At 42.1% G+C, this 18,139-nt stretch overlaps 1 protein-coding gene across 2 annotated transcripts in view; it reads right to left on the reverse strand.

Annotated features, from left to right (window-relative positions):
• Positions 1-18,139, reverse strand: part of bcam (basal cell adhesion molecule (Lutheran blood group)) — a 70,240-nt gene that overhangs the window by 10,154 nt on the left and 41,947 nt on the right. The window contains exons 3-13 of one of the 2 annotated variants that reach the window (XM_080426830.1): positions 17,973-18,139; positions 12,097-12,170; positions 11,654-11,750; positions 8,132-8,314; positions 7,788-7,912; positions 7,132-7,273; positions 5,499-5,614; positions 4,239-4,380; positions 2,746-2,870; positions 2,232-2,370; positions 775-801 (exon numbers count right to left, since the gene is read on the reverse strand). The exon at positions 17,973-18,139 is cut by the window's right edge and continues 53 nt beyond it. In XM_080426830.1, coding sequence (XP_080282956.1) covers positions 775-801; positions 2,232-2,370; positions 2,746-2,870; positions 4,239-4,380; positions 5,499-5,614; positions 7,132-7,273; positions 7,788-7,912; positions 8,132-8,314; positions 11,654-11,750; positions 12,097-12,170; positions 17,973-18,139 — 1,337 coding nt within the window. The remainder of the gene's footprint in view (positions 1-774; positions 802-2,231; positions 2,371-2,745; positions 2,871-4,238; positions 4,381-5,498; positions 5,615-7,131; positions 7,274-7,787; positions 7,913-8,131; positions 8,315-11,653; positions 11,751-12,096; positions 12,171-17,972) is intronic. The other variant, XM_080426829.1, reaches the window with a different exon arrangement.

Raw genomic sequence — 18,139 nt, forward strand, 5'->3', positions numbered from 1 at the left:
AGAGAGCTTTTATCTTGGTCAGAAACAAAAACAAATCACGTTCATTGTAACGAGTAACGCGCCTTACTTAATGCAGAGTAAAAATAATAATTCCCCCCTTGTTTTCATGGATATTTGCAGCCTGCAAATCAATAGTGATTCCCGTAAGAAAGGCATGCTTTTAGAACTAATTATTAAACCAGCCTCACAACTGCCGACGGCCAGTTTGAAGAAAAAACGGAAAGATTGATGAGTGTAGAGTCTTGTATGAGTTACAATATTAATAATAGATATATCTACACGAGTAGTGGTTTATTTATTTTCCATATTGTCGTTCACACCCGTAACGAACCAGACCGTGGTTCCCTTGGAAGTGGACCGAGTTCACACTTTTCATGCGGACCATAGTTCACATGTTTGATCCGCACCAGGATTCGAATGCGTGTTCACACCACTCCAAACGAACCGGACCAAAGGAGTAAGTGGACCACGGTCCCTTATAAACAAACCAAACAGTCGTGGTGTGAAAGAGCCCTAAAAGTACAAGTCCACAAAGCGTTGCATCCGGGACGCGTTGTGGACTTGTAGATCGGCTCGTGTTCGGTGCGCAACACAAAACGGGTTACAGCGCGCACAAAGAAGCAGCAGTCTGTCAACAACATGGCCAAGCCAAAATGAAAGATTAGTGATGAACACAGTGTTTCAGTAAACATGGGAGGAATAATGTACATTAGTGTGCCTCCTTTGCCAGAAAACAATTGCCATTTAAAAACGTGCAAATGTTCACTATGATACCTGTCACAATGAGTTCAGCTTTTCCACCTGGGAGCAAAGTAAGAAAAGACAACATTCTAATTGTAAGTGGCCAACGAACTGATGAGATTCAGCTGTAAGGAAAGTGACATGGTATGACTATACTATTTTATTTTATGTTTGTTTCTAAAGAAGAAATAACTCATTTTGAGTATATTGCCCTTTTCTGAATCATTACACTTGTTACAATTTGTTCCCATTGCTGTGTTCACATTTTATGAATGAAGCCTGTTTATTTAGCAATTTCATCATTTCCTATCCAGGGAGCTTGAAATTGATTGATTGCTTGAATACTTTATTAACAGTTTGCAAAAGACAAGCACATGGAAGTACAGTTCAATACAAGGTCTGTTAAGAGGATTTTAAACCCAAGAAAGCACTATGGCTTGTTTCCATTGGGGTCCTTTGTACTCAATTCATCGAAGAAACCCCCCCAAAAAAAGAATAGGAACAAGTGAGGTTTGTTTCCAAAACGTTATTTTGATTGTTTTGAGCAAGATTGTAGGTATTTTAGTGTTTGTTCCAAGAGAGTTTGATATGGCCTAATTTCAGCTGAGTATTAACCACTTACTTACCACTTACTTATTACACCTCTGATAATTGTCCTCTGATTTATTGGAACAGCAATCTGTTCATTATGTTCTCTTCACAATTTGTGAATAAAGCCTCATTTTTTTTACTTCATCATTAATCATTCCATGACAATCTTTTAGTTCAATGAGGTTTGGCCTTGTTTAGAAATGTGTCTTTTTACTGTGTGTTTCTTTTTTTTTTACACTGTTACAAAATAAATTTGGAAAGGTCTCACGGACTGACATTTTTAGATGTCGGCCCTTGGACTTTTGATATTGTGGCCCCTGAGCCATCTTAAGTTGAGTAGCCCTGTACGGTAGTAGAGTAAAAGTAAAAGTATTACAAATTGGAAATACTCAGTAAAGTAAAAGTAACTCAAAATTGTACTTAAGTACAGTACTTAAGTACATTTACTTAGTTACTTTCCACCACTGGGTTACAGTTTACATTACTGGTAAGAGAATAACAAGAAATAAAGACAGAAAGAAAGACTCAAAGAATGAAGCAAACAATCTGGAACATTCCCCCTCACACTCGGACAAGTTCCGACAGGATCACTGTGTAGGAACTTGTCTCGGATGTGCGAGCTGCGCAGTTATCAACAAATACTGTATGATGCGGAGGCTGATGATTACCTAACTATTTTTCGATAACCGCTCTGCTGGGAGTTGATTAACCCTCAAGAGTATGCTCTGTGGCCATTGTAGTATTATTATTTATATGCCATTTGTAGGACATTGAAGACGAAAGAAGCAACACTGAAAAACAACAATTACGTTGAACATCAAAGGTCCTCAGAAGCTCAGAGGAGGGATTATCTTCACCATTCATCATCGTCATCACCACCCCGTTTGTCTCAGACCTACCTTTTAGGTTGACAGCGAATGCCTTGCTGTCTGTCCCGTGTTCGTTTGTCGTCTCGCACGTCACGCCGTCTTTCATCACGTCAGCCGAGGCCTCCAGGGTCACGCTGCTCACCGCCATGTTGCCGAGCACTGTCACCGACTGTAACGAAAGGATGGAATTAACCACTTAACCCATTAAGACCTGAAGCAATTCTTGTTTTCTAAATGTTTTCTAAATCCTAACAGTTTTGTGAAAAAAATGATTTTCAAGATTTTTCAAAAATAGCAGATCTACAAGCTCATAGCGCGGCACTCGGTGCCGCGCTATGAGCTTGTATATCTGCTATTTTTGAATAGCCAAAGAAATCTAAAGTGACACAGATGCGTTCCAGGTCTTAAAGGGTTAAGCCCTATCTGACTGATAAGTTTCATGTCATTTAAATTAATTTAGTTAAAAATGTGATTACATTTTAATTCTAAAACAGATTACTAAACTTCACTAAACTTCCAGTCGTTTTTCTCCCTGCAGTCATACCTCTTTCCCTGAAGGCTTCCAGGTGAACTGAGGAGCGGGGTAACCGTGGGCGGAGCATGTCAGAGTCACCATGTCTCCTTCCTTTGACACCTCGCCATTGATCGGTCCGTCAATCATTGGTTTTCCTGCAGAGAGAGAGAGAGAGCGAGAGAGAGAGAGAGAGAGAGAGAGAGAGAGAGAGAGAGAGAGAGAGAGAGAGAGAGAGAGAGAGAGAGAGAGAGAGAGAGAGAGAGAGAGAGAGAGGGAGGGAGATGAATGTTTTCCATCTCAGGACAGTGTCACTTGCTAACAGGAACAGATCTTCAAGCTAACAACGCATCACAAGTGACACGTCAGACTACGAAGTATAATTTCAGCTTTACACACGACACAATACAATACAGAACAGTCCTAAACACATCAATTTACAACCACAATTTAGGCATTTAGCAGATGCTCTTATACAGAGAGACTTATCATAAGCAAAGTAAATAATCACACACATAGAATGCAGAGAGACAGTGTAGTGCCTCAAGAAACTAGGATACCAGGAAAACAATGAACCTAGCGTCTGTCTAAATAACATGCTGTCTAAATGACACACTTTGCGGTCAACTATCTAATATATTTGGGAGGTATATGGTATTCCTGCTCTAATGAGTGAGCAGAGGAGAAAAGCACAACAACCTATCAACCATTGTGTTCATGGACAGGTTCAGGAAACACACGCTCAAGCAGTACACGTGTGTTTCTAATGAACAGTGCAGGAAAGGGACACTCCCTCTCAGGTGTTTCCTTTAAGATCATGACAATGTCCTTCCTCACACTCAACAACATTCAACCGAACCCTGCCTACTGGAAGCTTTACCTTTTAGTCTGAAACCCTGTCGAAGAAACGTGCTGAACATAATCCTGACGTGCGTGTGTGTGCAGTGGTGGAAAGTAACTAAGTACATTTACTTAAGTACTGTACTTAAGTACAATTTTGAGGTATTTGTACTTTACTTGAGTATTTCCAATTTCCAATACTTTTACTTCTACTCCACTACATCTCAGAGGCAAATATTGTACTTTAACTCCACTACAATTATTTGAGAACATTAGTTACTAGTTACTTTTCAGATATAAATTATGATATTATGAAACATACATTAACCACTTTAGCCCTGTTTTATACATAGGCTATTTGAAAATAGCCGATCTACAAGCTCACAACGCGTCGCGAAGCGACGCGTTGTGAGCTTGTAGATCTGCTATTTTCAAACATTTTAGTACTTTTACTTTTGGTACTTTAAGTACATTTTGATGCCAATACTTTTGTACTTTTACTCAAGTAAATTTTTAATTCTGGACTTTTACTTGTAACAGAGTATTTTTATTTTGCAGTATTGGTACTTTTACTTAAGTAAAGAATTTGAGTACTTTTTCCACCACTGTGTGTGTGTGCGTGTGCGTGTGCGTGTGCGTGTGCGTGTGCGTGCGCGTGCGCGCACGTGCATGCGTGCATTTAGTACCTATAACAGTGAGGTTGAGGCTAGCCATGGCGGTGAGTCCTGGTACAGATGACACAGCTCCGACACACTGGTACTCTCCAGCGTTGTCATAGGTAACAGCCTTCAGCGACAGCACGCCACTCTGAGAGAGCACCTCAGAACCCTGGATGAATACACACACCGCATTGCATTGCTCCACATTTTAGGACAGCATAGGAAATAGCCTGAAAATCGATTAAAAATCGTGTCGTGAGCTTGTAGATCAGCTATTTTACGGTGCACAACGCCGTTCCGCACAACGCCGGAACACAACCAAGTAGTCGGGCAGAAGTTAGGTCTCTTATCCTAAGTAAACATATCGCTAAAAATATTGTTTAACCATAAAACAACTATTTCTCTTGGAAATGGTCTATTTCCCAAATTCTGCTACAGTATACTTGTGGGCACACACACACACACACACACACACACACACACACACACACACACACACACACACACACACACACACACACACACACACACACACACACACACACACACACACACACACACACACACAAACAGATAAGACTCGAGAACCAACAAAATAGAGAATATTTCCAGTCAGAGTGTGATGTTGTCAGGGTCCGTGTAACAAAACACTGCGCATAACCAGCGCCGACCCAACACACAGAGTTCTATTACTGAGCATTTTACTGTGTACAGTTTCTCACAGGAATGCTTCTGTCTAGTAATAGCCACCTCCGCTCCCAAAGAGACAGAGCATGATGTTTCCAAAACATCCCCCCCCTCCCCCCCCCCAGCAGACACAACTAAAGTGACCCAGGGTACACGGTGAGCCAGTGCCAGATTAACCCATTAAGATCTGGAACGCATCTGTGTCACTTTTTGATTTGAGCTAAAAAAGCATTATTTTACACTTTGGCTATTCAAAAATAGCAGATATACAAGCTTGTAGCGCGGCACCGAGTGCGCGATCTGCTATTTTTGAAAAATCTTGAAAATGTGTGCAAATCTTTGAATATATATTGTTTTAAAGCGATTTTTTTTTACTCAAATCTTTGCTTCTGGGGGTCCCTGGAACAAAATATTTTGAGATGGGGGTCGGCGGCCAAATACATATCATTTTGGGAGTCCTTGACATGAAAAAGTTTGAGCACCACTGATATAGAAACATACGTTTTTTTCGGAATACTGTTGGGATTTAGAAGACATTTGAAGAATCGGCTTCGGGTCTTAATGGGTTAACACTGCAAATAACAAGGGCAGGACGCATACCTTCTTCCACTGTACAGTGTGTGCCCCGGAGGCCTTGGTCTTGCACTGCATCTCAACCATGTCTCCCAGCTTGGCAGACAGAGGACCGGCTGGCGTCACAACCACTGGGTCAATGACTGAGAGACAGCGACAGAGAGAGAGAGAGAGAGAGAAGGGGGAGGGAGGGGCGGAGAAAAATAAAGTTAGACAAACAGTAGAAGGGCAATGGTGCGTTCACACGGGCAGATGAAAAGATACAAAGATACAAACATACACCGCATCTTTGTCGCTGTGTTGCTTTGTATCTGTGTTGCTCGACGCGGTCGCTGACGTCATCAAACGTGCGGACAGCGGAGCTACGGTTGCAGCTTTGTATCTTTGTATCTGGAAGTTGAACCCTGCTCAACTTGAATTTGCAGCTTTGCATCTTCATGGTTTCCATTGAAAATGAATGGTAGCATGTATCTTTTAATCTGCCCGTGTGAACGTGCCATTAAACACAGATGAACCCGAGGGAGTACAGAGCAAACTTGCAAATGAAGTAAACTAAACTTGGGAGTGGTTATTAATCTAACCACGTATGTCCTATGTATTTCATCTCAATCTCCTTTTTAGAGCTGCATCTATTTCTGAAACCCTGCCACCATTATCTTACTTGAATCTCACTTTTTGATCTAAACTCCTCCGGATGAGAAGCACTTTAAGGTGACGACACCCAGGGAAATAATTTGGGCGAATTTGTTGGCAAATTTAGAGATCCATATTTTAGATGGCGCTGTGCAGAGTCATAGAACGTTTCATTTTCTCTGTGCGTGCGTGCGTGCGTGCGTGCGTGCGTGCGTGCGTGCGTGCGTGCGTGCGTGCGTGCGTGCGTGCGTGCGTGCGTGCGTGCGTGCGTGCGTGCGTGCGTGCGTGCGTGCGTGCGTGCGTGCGTGCGTGCGTGCGTGCGTGCGTGTGTATTGTTTACTGTAAGACTAATGCTCTTAGCCTGAAAGTCAACACGCTTTTGATGTCCCTCGCGCAATGCTATTCCAAGGCTGGATCTGCTAACCGTGCATGATAAAATCAAATTGCGGAGCATGGTTGGAAATAACATTAAAGTTAGAGATGAACCGTAAGTAATTGAATTGAATATTGCTCGGTGGGTTCCATTAGCAGCCATTCCATTCGATTGAAAACCTTTTATTTCAAGGATTTACAGATGAAAAGCGTGGCATACGGCAACGGCTAAAGTGAAAAGGGTGGCAACTTGTGTTCATGTGTGAGTGCTTGTATGTGTGTGTGTGGGTGTGTGTACGCTCACAGAGTTAAATTAACATTGAGGATTTTACAAAAGAAAATCATATTAGATGGGGATCCGTGGCCTATTGCATATCAAACTCGGAGCCCTTGAAATTAAAAAGGTTAAGAATCACTGCTGTATGCATATGTGTGACTATCTAAACAGCGGAGGACTCTGTTAAATGCATGTGTGTGTGTGTGTGTGTGTGTGTGTGTGTGTATGTGTGTGTGTGTGTGTGTGTGTGTGTGTGTGTGTGTGTGTGTGTGTGTGTGTGTGTGTGTGTGTGTGTGTGTGTGTGTGTGTGTGTGTGTGTGTGTGTGTGTGTGTGTGTGTGTGTGTGTGTGTGTGTGTGTGTGTGTGTCTCCAACTCACAGCTGACAGTAGTCAGGTTGATCTCTCCGGTCAGGTCAGCGTCCAAGTTATCGAAATCAGTAGCCTTGCACGTATACAGACCAACATCTGTGCGCTTCACAGACTTCAGCACATAGAGACCGCCTTCGCCGACAACAGGAGTCTGGACAGGAAAGACATGGGTCAAGTGGAGGAAGGAGAGAGAGAGAGAGTGTGAGACAGAGGAGCTAAAGGAAAGAATCATGAAAACCACAGGCCGTTTTATCAACATTTTATCAACGTCATTGGCCATATTATCATACATTCATATATCATACATCATAAATATATAATAAATCCGTAATTAAAACGTTAATGAAATTACCTGAATAATGAAGTCAACGATTGTTAAACCTCATAAATGTTTGAATTTCAATCGTAAATCAATCTCGTCTCCGGGGACTACTTTTCTTCCATATGCAGTAATTATTTATGTCTCAATTACATGCACTTGCTTATGTGCACACTTACATGTGCATACAAGCAAATCTTCTCAGCACAAGTTCTCTCTCTCTCTCTCTCTGTCTCTCTCTCTCTCTCACACACTCACACGCACGCACGCACGAACACACGCACGCACGCACGCACGCACGCACGCACGCACGCACGCACGCACGCACGCACGCACGCACACACACCTCTCCTTTTGTGAACTCAAACTCGGGTTGAGGGTTTCCATCTGTCTCACACTTCATGGTGACGGTATCGCCCTCTTTGATTGGCCCAGTGTTGACCAGGGTGAAGGTCGCTGTTTCCGAGGGGTCTGATTGGACAAAGGCAGATGAGACATGAAAATACATTATTATTATACAAATAATAATTCAATGACACTGTATGTCAGAGAAGAGACAGACAGACAGACAGACAGACAAAATATTTATACTTGATTATAATTGATGTCCCGCAACCAAAACTTTAAAATATAAATAGGAATAAGTGATAGGGTGGAGTTCCTCCATCCTCCTCCGCTCTCCCCACTCACAGTTGAGGTTGATGGTGATGGTGTTAGACTTCTTCTTCTTGATGACCTCTCCTGGCATCATGTACTCCACCACGCAGTGGAACACGGCGTCCGCGTCGGCCTTGGTGGGCTGCATGAACAGCGAGCTCTTGACGGTGAACAGGCCGGACGCCTCCTTCGTCACACCAGGGATCATGTAGGTCTCTGAGTGGAGAGCAAACGGGAAAGGGAGAGGTGAGAGAGGGGGATTTTTGGGGTCTCTACATCCAAACAGAGATTATGCAGTCCGGTATCCTTTGTGTTTTTGGTGGTCTTTTTAGGTTGTGGTTCCTGGACCCATAGACAGTGTCATAGCCAACTCAACAGCTACAGCCGAGCAGAGACGAACTAATTTCAGGTAGGGGAGAACGGGGTAAGATGAACCTCTGGGTAAGTTGAACCACCCCCTGTATCTTTAAAACTATACACATGAGTTGTCATGTGACCTTAAAATCAGGACACACCCATCATTTCCACCTGGCTGTGAAGTCGAGAGACACATGGGCAAAGTGATAAGCATATTTCTACACAAAAAAGTGTTTTTTGCTGGTCAAAGTTAATTTTTTACTTTTCTGGTGTAATGATTTTTATTTTAAAGCAAATGTACCCAGGTTGAAACTTATATATCATGCATGTTGGTGATATTCCAATGTATAAAACCATGTGAATCATTTAGCTAAAGATTAGCCTGAAGCATTAAGCTAGCCAGGTTAGGTCAAAATGGTGGCCATGGGGCAAGATGAACCAAATGCCTTGGGGTAAATTGAACCAATTATCCTAATATTAATCACCATTCATATTTTTTATTATGTCTTTGCTTCTCAAATTATGCTGTATGACCTTTCATTTGGATGAATACACTAATTTAAGATAAGTTTTCAATATTCTATTAACACATTGAATGCCAAAAACGGTCCGGACCGTTTTTGAGGGTCCAAACGAGAAGTGCCGAAAACGGTCCGGACCGTTTTTGACCCAATTCTATTTTTATACATGTGGGCCACGTGGGGCGCTAAAACGAAACTTTGACATCACCCAAGCAGTTTCTGAGAAGAAGAGGCTGGATGAGGCTCCATGTCAAAAATCCTTCCGGTCGGCGTTTTCAATGTTATCTCCTTGATTAAAAACTTAATATCTCCATTTCTTTTTAATGTGGTGGAAACGAGCCGTTTTCGATCGGCGATCACGCTGCAATGGAGGGTCGCGTTGGAAATATTATTGTTCCAGGCGTTAGTCGGGACCCTCCGCCGTCTCGCACGCACGCTTTGTTTACATGCATTTCCGCGTCGGGGCTTCTCACAGCACGAAATGTATAACGCAAGTGGATGGAAGAAATGCTGGCACTCAACGTATAATATTTTAATAAACCTCTGGCACCCAATGTGTTAACAATTGCAAATATTAAAAGGTTCTGAATAACAAACATTATTTAATTGGTTTTATATTGTTTAAATACCATTAAGAAAATAAATAAGACTATTTGCAAAAGGGAAATGTGTTATTAAATTATTGTTGATACGTGAATACATTATTTGTTCAAGTTTAAACTTGAAAATGCAAAATATCATATGGGTAAATTTACCCCTTGACTAGGATCAACTTACCCCTTACCTGGGGCAAGTTGAACCACATGACCACTTTTTTTTTTATAACCCATATTTTTACAACCATTTGTCATAGATGCACACTCATTATTTCAATTGATAGAAGACATCTTGAAGTTTTAGTAGATGCTTAGATTTTACTTCCATCAAATGTTTCCTTGCCTAGAGGTCAACATAAGTAAAAAGTGGTTCATCTTATCCCGTTCTCCCCTATATAGAAAGTGGAACCGAATATAGGGCATAGCAGTGGCGGCCATTTGGTGGTGCCACAGATCGAAAGCCCATTCATACTTTTTGGGGGAAAATATTTATATTAATTATTTTAAGCCTGGCTGGAACCAAGCCATCAAGGCTCCTGGTGAATCATGACCATAAAACATTTGATTCTGTGTCAAAAAAAAATTGAAAACCGCAGAGAAATGTACATTTATTAAATATGGTACATAATATAATTAAATATTCAAATATTGTTTTTACATAAAATCATGATTCACCTGGTTCCAGGCTTAAAATAATTAATATAAATATTTTCAGAAATCTCTACGGGAAAAATACATGGGCTTTAGATCTGTGGCACCACAAAATGGCCACCACTGCTATGCTCTATAACATGGCACCACTTCTCCATTGAACTCAATGGACGCGGCCATCCTGTTCTGTCGCCCTATTACTTTGAACGGTGTCCTCATGCTCGATGACGTTAAAATGGTCGTTTTGGCATTAAGCATTTGATGTGGTTAAGGATCTGGAGGGACGGTTAGCCAATCATGTGACAAACTCTCATATTCGGAGCTTGCAGAAATGGGTAATTAATAAAGTTAATAATACAAAAATAATTAATTAATTGGCTAATGGTGGGCCTCAATCTTCGTTTTGGTCAGCAAGGGTCGGGGGAGCATCATTAAGTGATCAGTGGATGCAAGAGAGATAATCTAAGTAAGTGGGTTGAATTGATTTTGAAAGTAGAGTGATGGATGCATTGATTGGCTTACTGAGTAATTGATCATGGAGAGTTCTTTCTCTACTGGGCAGAGAATTTGAATAACTTGAACGGACTGGTGGATATACAGTAGGAGTAGTGAAGATTTGAGAGATATTTTGAGGGGCATGAAACCGTAGGCTGATTTTGTCGTTTATTTTCCTGAACAGGTTAAAAGCTGCAGAAGTGGGGAAAAAAACAACATGGCAGGCTAGTAAGCGGCAAAGCTGCAGCTAATAAAATTAGTAGTGGGAACGTTATAGATTCAGGTGTACCCAGAGCCATGGGTGTGCCAACGTGCAAGTACAGACAGTAGTCAAATAGTATTGTCAATGCTTGCCCACCTAAATCTGACACACCCATTATTACTTGTTATCAGCTGAAGCTGCGTTGCTTACATCACAGCGTAGTGTCTGTAAGGTCAGGCTTCTGCAGCAGTGTTGATTTCGTCGACTAAACCTATGACGAAAAATGTTCGTCGACCACCTTTTTTCACTGAAGAAAACTAAATAAAAACAGAAAAAAATAAGCTGTGATGACTAAAACTAAGACTAAATATACTGACAATTTTGTCAACAAATAAAAACTAGCTTGTAGATTGGCTATTTTTATATGTGGAAATCATTTCGATGCCATCATGGCCCGCCAAAAATACATTTTAGTCGACTAAATCAACTGGATATTTAGTCGACTACAACTAGACTAAAAGTAAAAAATTTCAGGTAACTAAAATATGGCTAAAACTAAGCAGAATTATATTCAAAAGACCATGACTAAAACTAAATCTAAATTTGCTGTCAAAATCAACACTGTTCTGCAGCCTGCCATGTTTTTACTCTCATGTAGTTTAGGCAAAAACAGTAGACCAAGTACAGTTGCAACTCCGTTTGAGAATATGAGAATAAGAGGTTAAGCACATACTCTCAGTGGTATCCTTGACCTCGGGCAGGGGCTTGTCATCTTTGAACCAGATGATCCTGGGCAGTGGGAGGCCGTTCTTGGTCACACATTGACCAATCTGATAGGCCAGAAGTAAAGAGATATTAGACAAGAGGGACGTTTCCTGCTTCAAGGTTCTGCGTACAATCGTCACTGTTAATTCAACTCTGAAAGTATACAAATGTATCCGAATGGATCCATTTGGTTGCACGTGTATACTCTCAGACGAGTTCAAAATAGGTGAATCAACACTGAGTATTTCACTGTTCATAGTTCAAGGTCTTTATTACCATGCCAAGGATTGTTAGGAATGTTTCTTGGTACTTACTTATTGAGTACAAATATACTGTACAGTACATACACTAGCTACATGTTGAGCCAGAGAGCACGCATGCACGCACACATGCACACACACGCACACACACCTCAGAGCTGGTGGATTCTCCTGCAGTGATGGCCTGACTGGTTGACTTTGTGAGTACTGGCATCTCAGGGGCATCTGAAAGACAGAGAGAGAGAGAGAGAGAGAGAGAGAGAGAGAGAGAGAGAGAGAGAGAGAGAGAGAGAGAGAGAGAGAGAGAGGGAAAGATTATCATTATCATTCACAGATATCAGGAAATCACTACTAACCTATATACAGTATGTATTGTAGCTTACACGTGCGTTGAGTTGACCTTACTGATTAAGGTGAATGGTCCATATCCTTGTACTGTACATGTCATTCTCATGTGACCTGCTGTGACCTCATGTGTGCTGATTTTGGTCAAACCTCAGAGGAAAACACTCCTCCCTGTCCCTCACTCTCTCTCACACACACACACACACACACACACACACACGCGCGCGCGCGCGCACACTCACACAGGTCTGAGCGTTTCCTCCGTTTCTGCCGTCCTCTGGTTCGCATGCGAGGTCATACTATCACTAACCGCAGCTGTCGTTTGCTTATAAAAATAAACAGCAGACTCTCTCCCTCTCTCTAACCTACTGTACTCTGTCTTTCCATTTCTATCTCTACCTTGTTTATGGTTTCTGTTGTTCAGTGTTCTTTCCTAAATGATATGCTAAGTGTTTTTGTCACATGGGTCACACAGTTGCTGCACAGCCATATGGGACCTGCACAACCAGCACTTGAGGATCTTGAGGCCTTGACTTCAGATTCGTACGATATGATGAAATATCCTACATTTGGAAAAAGAGACACCTGCTGCTGCATATTGAAGGCAAAGATATGCTGCCTTTGAAGTGTCTTGACTATTCCATTTAGCTGTTTTTAACCTGGTGGCCCTATTTTGGGCATTTATTTTTCAAAACATGTTTTGTGAAAAAATTTGAAAATAGCAGACCAACAAGCTCAGAAAGTTTCACAATGCAATGTGTTGCTACCTGGTAGATCGGCAATCTTTTTTTATGACATGACCTCCCTCCTCCCCTGCACAGATTACAGCTGCTAAAAATGAAGTGAAGTCACAGATTGAGTCGCTGTTCTTACTCTTCATTAGCATGCTTCCACACTGAGAGGCCAAAGATTGATTGATTGATTGATTGATTGATTGATTGATTGATTGATTGATTGATTGATTGATTGATTGATTGATTGATTGATTGATTGATTGATTGATTGATTGATTGATTGAATTTATTTGGTGATAAAAGAAGAGAGCACTTCAGCACTTCCATAATCCATTAAAGCAATTAAGTCTATTCCACTGTCCCCTGCTTTGGCAACATTGTGACAAATAAAGCAGGGGTCCTCAAACGCTTTAATTTGAAGGACCCCCCATTACTCTGAGTGAACAAATGAAACCAAATGGACCCAAACCCCCTCAAGGAACCCTGCCCCCACTTTGAGAACCACAACAATAAAGCATTAATACATTGAACTGAATTGAGTTATGAAGCACACAGAGAGACAGATAGATAGATAAGCAGGAACAGAGAAAGGAAGGATAATATCCTATGTATATAAATAATCACCTACTCATTCGTTTTTTTTTTGTGTGAGGTTGAATAACGAAGGCCTTGAGAAATGCAAGGTGATAATTAGTTTATCACATAGTCATACCCATAGCCTTATTTATTAAAAGTGACAACGAGACAACAACAAGAGAACAAACAGCATTTGAGCAACACTAATTGAATAAATAGATTAACATTACTGTCCACATGGCAACTGCCTCGGAAAACTAAATGGTACAGTCCCACTGGGAGTAAGGAGTTGGCTAATAACACGGCTGGCCTTGCCATTATACGCAGCCATTTAACAGTTTTCCACTCCAGGGTCCTCCTCAGAGTCAGCTGTGAGTTTTACACCATCATCTACGAGCAACCATGTTCGGCATGGTGAGTGCCATCAGCAGCAAGGTCACACGCGGTGAACGTTCGTCCACTTTAGTTTGTGCTGATTGGTCTGCTGCTATATCAGACCTTGGGGCGATATGGCTTTGGCTGATTTTCAGCTGATTTTCAGCACAACCTTATTCCCCTCTCTGTCTTTTTATCACCTCAAAGCACTATATAAGTCTGGTGTACTATAATAATAATACATATCATTATTATATTATATTATTATTACATACAGTTTAGAGAGAGAGGCAGGGGATTAAAGATAGAGGCAGCACCACACAATGAGACACATGCAGTGAGAGACCCAAGCAGACAGATAAAGGACAGATATATTTATACAGAGTGACAGATGGAGAGCATGACATAATGTACTATTTACTGTTACCTTCCCCAAGAGAGTCAGCCAGAGAGGGAGGGACAGAGTAGAAAGATAGACCAGCAAAACAATACAGAGAGATGGGAGATTGAGAAACACTCTTTCCGCTTGGTCTCCCAAGAGAGACACCAGGCCTATCAGTACCTCAACCACTCCCCAGACATCATAACTCATGTCCTTTTACGTTCAAGCAGGACAGGCAGTCTGTACCTCATCCCCACTGACACGGAAGGGGAAGGGGAAGCTTGGGGAGGCTGCACCATTCTTAGAGCTGCCATCATTAACCCCAGCATCCAAAAGGCCTTTGTGAAGCAGCACTTCATTGGAGTATTGTCCAAAATGTCACCCTTCACAACAGACTCTCATTCACAATTAAAGGCCATTTTTTATGACCCCAAAGACTCCTTTTAAACTCCAGTGCCCTTTTCAGTTCACAAATGTTAAATGGATGACTTACAAGCTCAGCTCCCCCCAAAAAACAAGCGCAACGTAACTTATTAAAGGCTTATTTCGTGAACACGTTTCTCTCCCTCTCGTGTGAGTGATTGATCTGTGTAATCAGATATGCTAATGACTCCTATTCATTTCGAGGTGCAGTGTTTAAACGCTGGAAGTAAGATTGATGTCCATCCGGGCGGGGGGTGGGGGGTGGGGGTGGTTCGCCCACGAGAGAGGCAAGGACAACACGACTCACACTGGGGTCAGCCCTCATTGCTGTGGCAATAAATAGGGTGGCTCTCATTAACCCATTAATACCTGGGACGCATCTGTGTCATTTTAGATTTCTTTGGCTATTCAAAAATAGCAGATATACAAGCTCATAGCGCGGCACCGAGTGCCGCGCTATGAGCTTGTAGATCTGCTATTTTTGAAAAATCTTGAAACATTTTTTTTTTTTTTTTAGGATTTAGAAAACATTTAAGGATCGCCTCAGGTCTTAATGGATTAAGGTGAGATCTATTAGACATGACAGGTGAGGGTGAACTATTAATCGATTGTGTCCAGTGTGATTTGGCCACCGTTATTTGACCTTCGGGGGAGTTTATCAACGAGACTGTGTAACCTCCAGGGCCATGGAGTAGGTCTAAGTTCCCACAAGAGTCGTCATAATGCACAATTCTTCCCAGATGTAATTTTTGGGGACAAATGATGATGTTGATGGCATAAGTGAAGTCTCGGTTTTTGCAAGATGCACGTTTCTGCAAACACTTAATGCATTCAGGATGCATTAAATATAATTAAACCGTGCCTAAACTAATTGACACGGCAAAGTGGTCGTTTAGAGGGAACATTAAGGATTAAAGCCTCTTCTCAGGATTCCCATCTACAGGAAAGGACTGCACACTTTGCGAAACTTTTCAGTTTGGACTGACTTAATTCAATAATACATCTTTATTTCATTAGTTCCACCTATGCACACAAAAAAGAACAATGCATTTCACAAATGTGCTTAGTCAGGTTCATTTCTATTACAAATGAACCTGACGAAGCACATTTTGTGCAGTCCTTTCATATGGATTTGAATCCTGAGAAGAAAGTTTAAGGTTTAAAAAAAAGTTTGTACTTTTTTCTTGCTATAACCAGCACCTCCTACTCTGGAAGTGACGAGTGCTCTCGGCCTGTTCATACGGGGAGCGAGTGATGCCGCCTAGCAAGTCATTTTCAATGACAGGCGAGAGGGCAGGTAGGGGTGGGCAATCTTGACAGGCGGAGCAAAAAGCAGGCAACGCCGTGAAACTGGCGTGCACACTAACAGAGTTGAATTGTGTTGAACTTTTTCTACGCGACCAGGACAGGAATTTCAGAGAGGCCCCGAAGGCCATGGCCGTCGTTGCCCCTCAGTTTGGCCTTGTGCCCCTAAAAGAAATGGCATGCCCTGAGGCCACAGTGGACTTTAATGCCCCAGTTGACTGTACCACTTTCTCCTCTGTTTGTTTCTTGTCAATATGTCGACACCAGTGTCTCTTTCTTGTCATGTAGACACCAGTGTCTTTTGTTGAGAGTCCCAATCTTTAAACCAATCCAGTGACTTTGATTGGTGCAGGGCTGAGTTTGGATCAGATTATAAATACCATAATTTATTTATTTTACTGCAGAGAGTCTACACATTACATTTTAAATCATCCTTAACCCTTGAATTCAATTGATTCTTTCAATGGACTAAAATCATGTTTTATTTGATAGCCTTCCATATAGGCATAAAGGCCTTTGTTCCCTCAAAAAATGGACAACACCAAAGGCCAAGCGGCCTTGCCCCTAAAATGACCAAATTCCAGCCTGTACGCGACACATAAAAACACGTCTATTCACATGAGGAGTGGGGTGCGACCCCGAGCAAGCAAGTACGCAGGCGTAGTGTTGTGAAGTATCTCTGCACCAAAAGGTCATAGGTTTGATCCCTGCGTGGCGGCCTTTAGAATCAAATGTTTTGGGCATGTGCTCACAGGTCTCCCTTTCTATCCTGTGTCTCTGTCAGCATTCCTACTGACTCAATATAACCAACATGTACAAAGGAGCGCGGGGCGCCCACAAGTCATAAATTCCACACATCAACAACTGATTGGAGAGTGAGTGCGCTGTCAGGACAGGACAGGACAGGACGGGTGGAGGACAGGGCTCCTCCTATCGAGTGTTACCTTTGCCGTGTAACAATATCAAACACAACAGCAAAGTGAAGACAATGATAAATGAGAGATTTTGAATACGTTGTAAATAAATGTGTAATTGGAGCAGGTGTGTTCTAAGTCACTGGTTCTCAAAGTGGGGTCTGGGGAATCCCAGGGGTCCTTGAGGGGCGTCACCAGCTAAATTATTGATAGTTAGAAACCAAAGGGCCCTTATCCCATTTAGACCTGGAACACCTATACCTTATTATACCTTTCAATCCGGGAACCCGTTTTTGTGTAGTTGTTGCTATATATATTATATAGCAACATACATTTTTGTAATTTCTTTTAATACATGTTTGAAGTTTTTCAGAAAACTCTAAACGGGTTATGAGACTGTAACTCAGAGAGAGTTAAAATGACACAGAGAGGATTTTACAGTGTAGATTGGGTCCCACAGATACAAATCGTATCAAATGGGGGTCTGTGGTAGCCTGGTAAACCCCCCTCCCTCCGGAAATCTCATTTGCATTTGGTTTCAGGAAGGAGGGTCTGGGATTGCTCACAGAGTAAAGCTGCCCAAACCACTGCGCATACGACCCAATCAGCGGCTGCTAGGGGCGGGATCATCCAATCACCTGCCTAGTAGCTTGAAAAAATGAAACTCCGTCTGTCATCGATTCTGCGCCCGGAGTCTCAGATGCAAGTACGCTGTGAAACAAAATGTGTGTCGCAAGCTTCTTCCATTTGACGGAGTGAGGTTAGGTCTGTGGCCTAATGCATATGAAACTTGGAATTAAAAAGGCTGAGAATCACTCATCTAAACAACTGCCCACCCACCCCCTCCCCCAATAAATAAATAAATACATTAATTAAATTAAATCAAATGCAATTAATGCACTTTATCAAACCAAAAAAAGGGGCAAGGAGCTTCCTTGAAGGAGGCACTGTAAGCCATGTGCCTACTACTCACAGAAGACTTTGAGCATGGTGGTGTCCTCGCCCGTGCCGGCCTCGCGGGCGTTGACCTGGCAGTAGAACCTGCGCTCGTCGGTTGGCATGGTGGAGGTAATGGTCAGGGTGAAGTCATCGCCCATGCTGACGCGCTCGAACAGGGGAGTGTCCTTGTCGATCACTGCG

Source organism: Gymnoscopelus braueri (assembly GCF_963280865.1).
Source record: "Gymnoscopelus braueri genome assembly, chromosome: 4".
NCBI classification, from domain to species: domain Eukaryota; kingdom Metazoa; phylum Chordata; class Actinopteri; order Myctophiformes; family Myctophidae; genus Gymnoscopelus; species Gymnoscopelus braueri.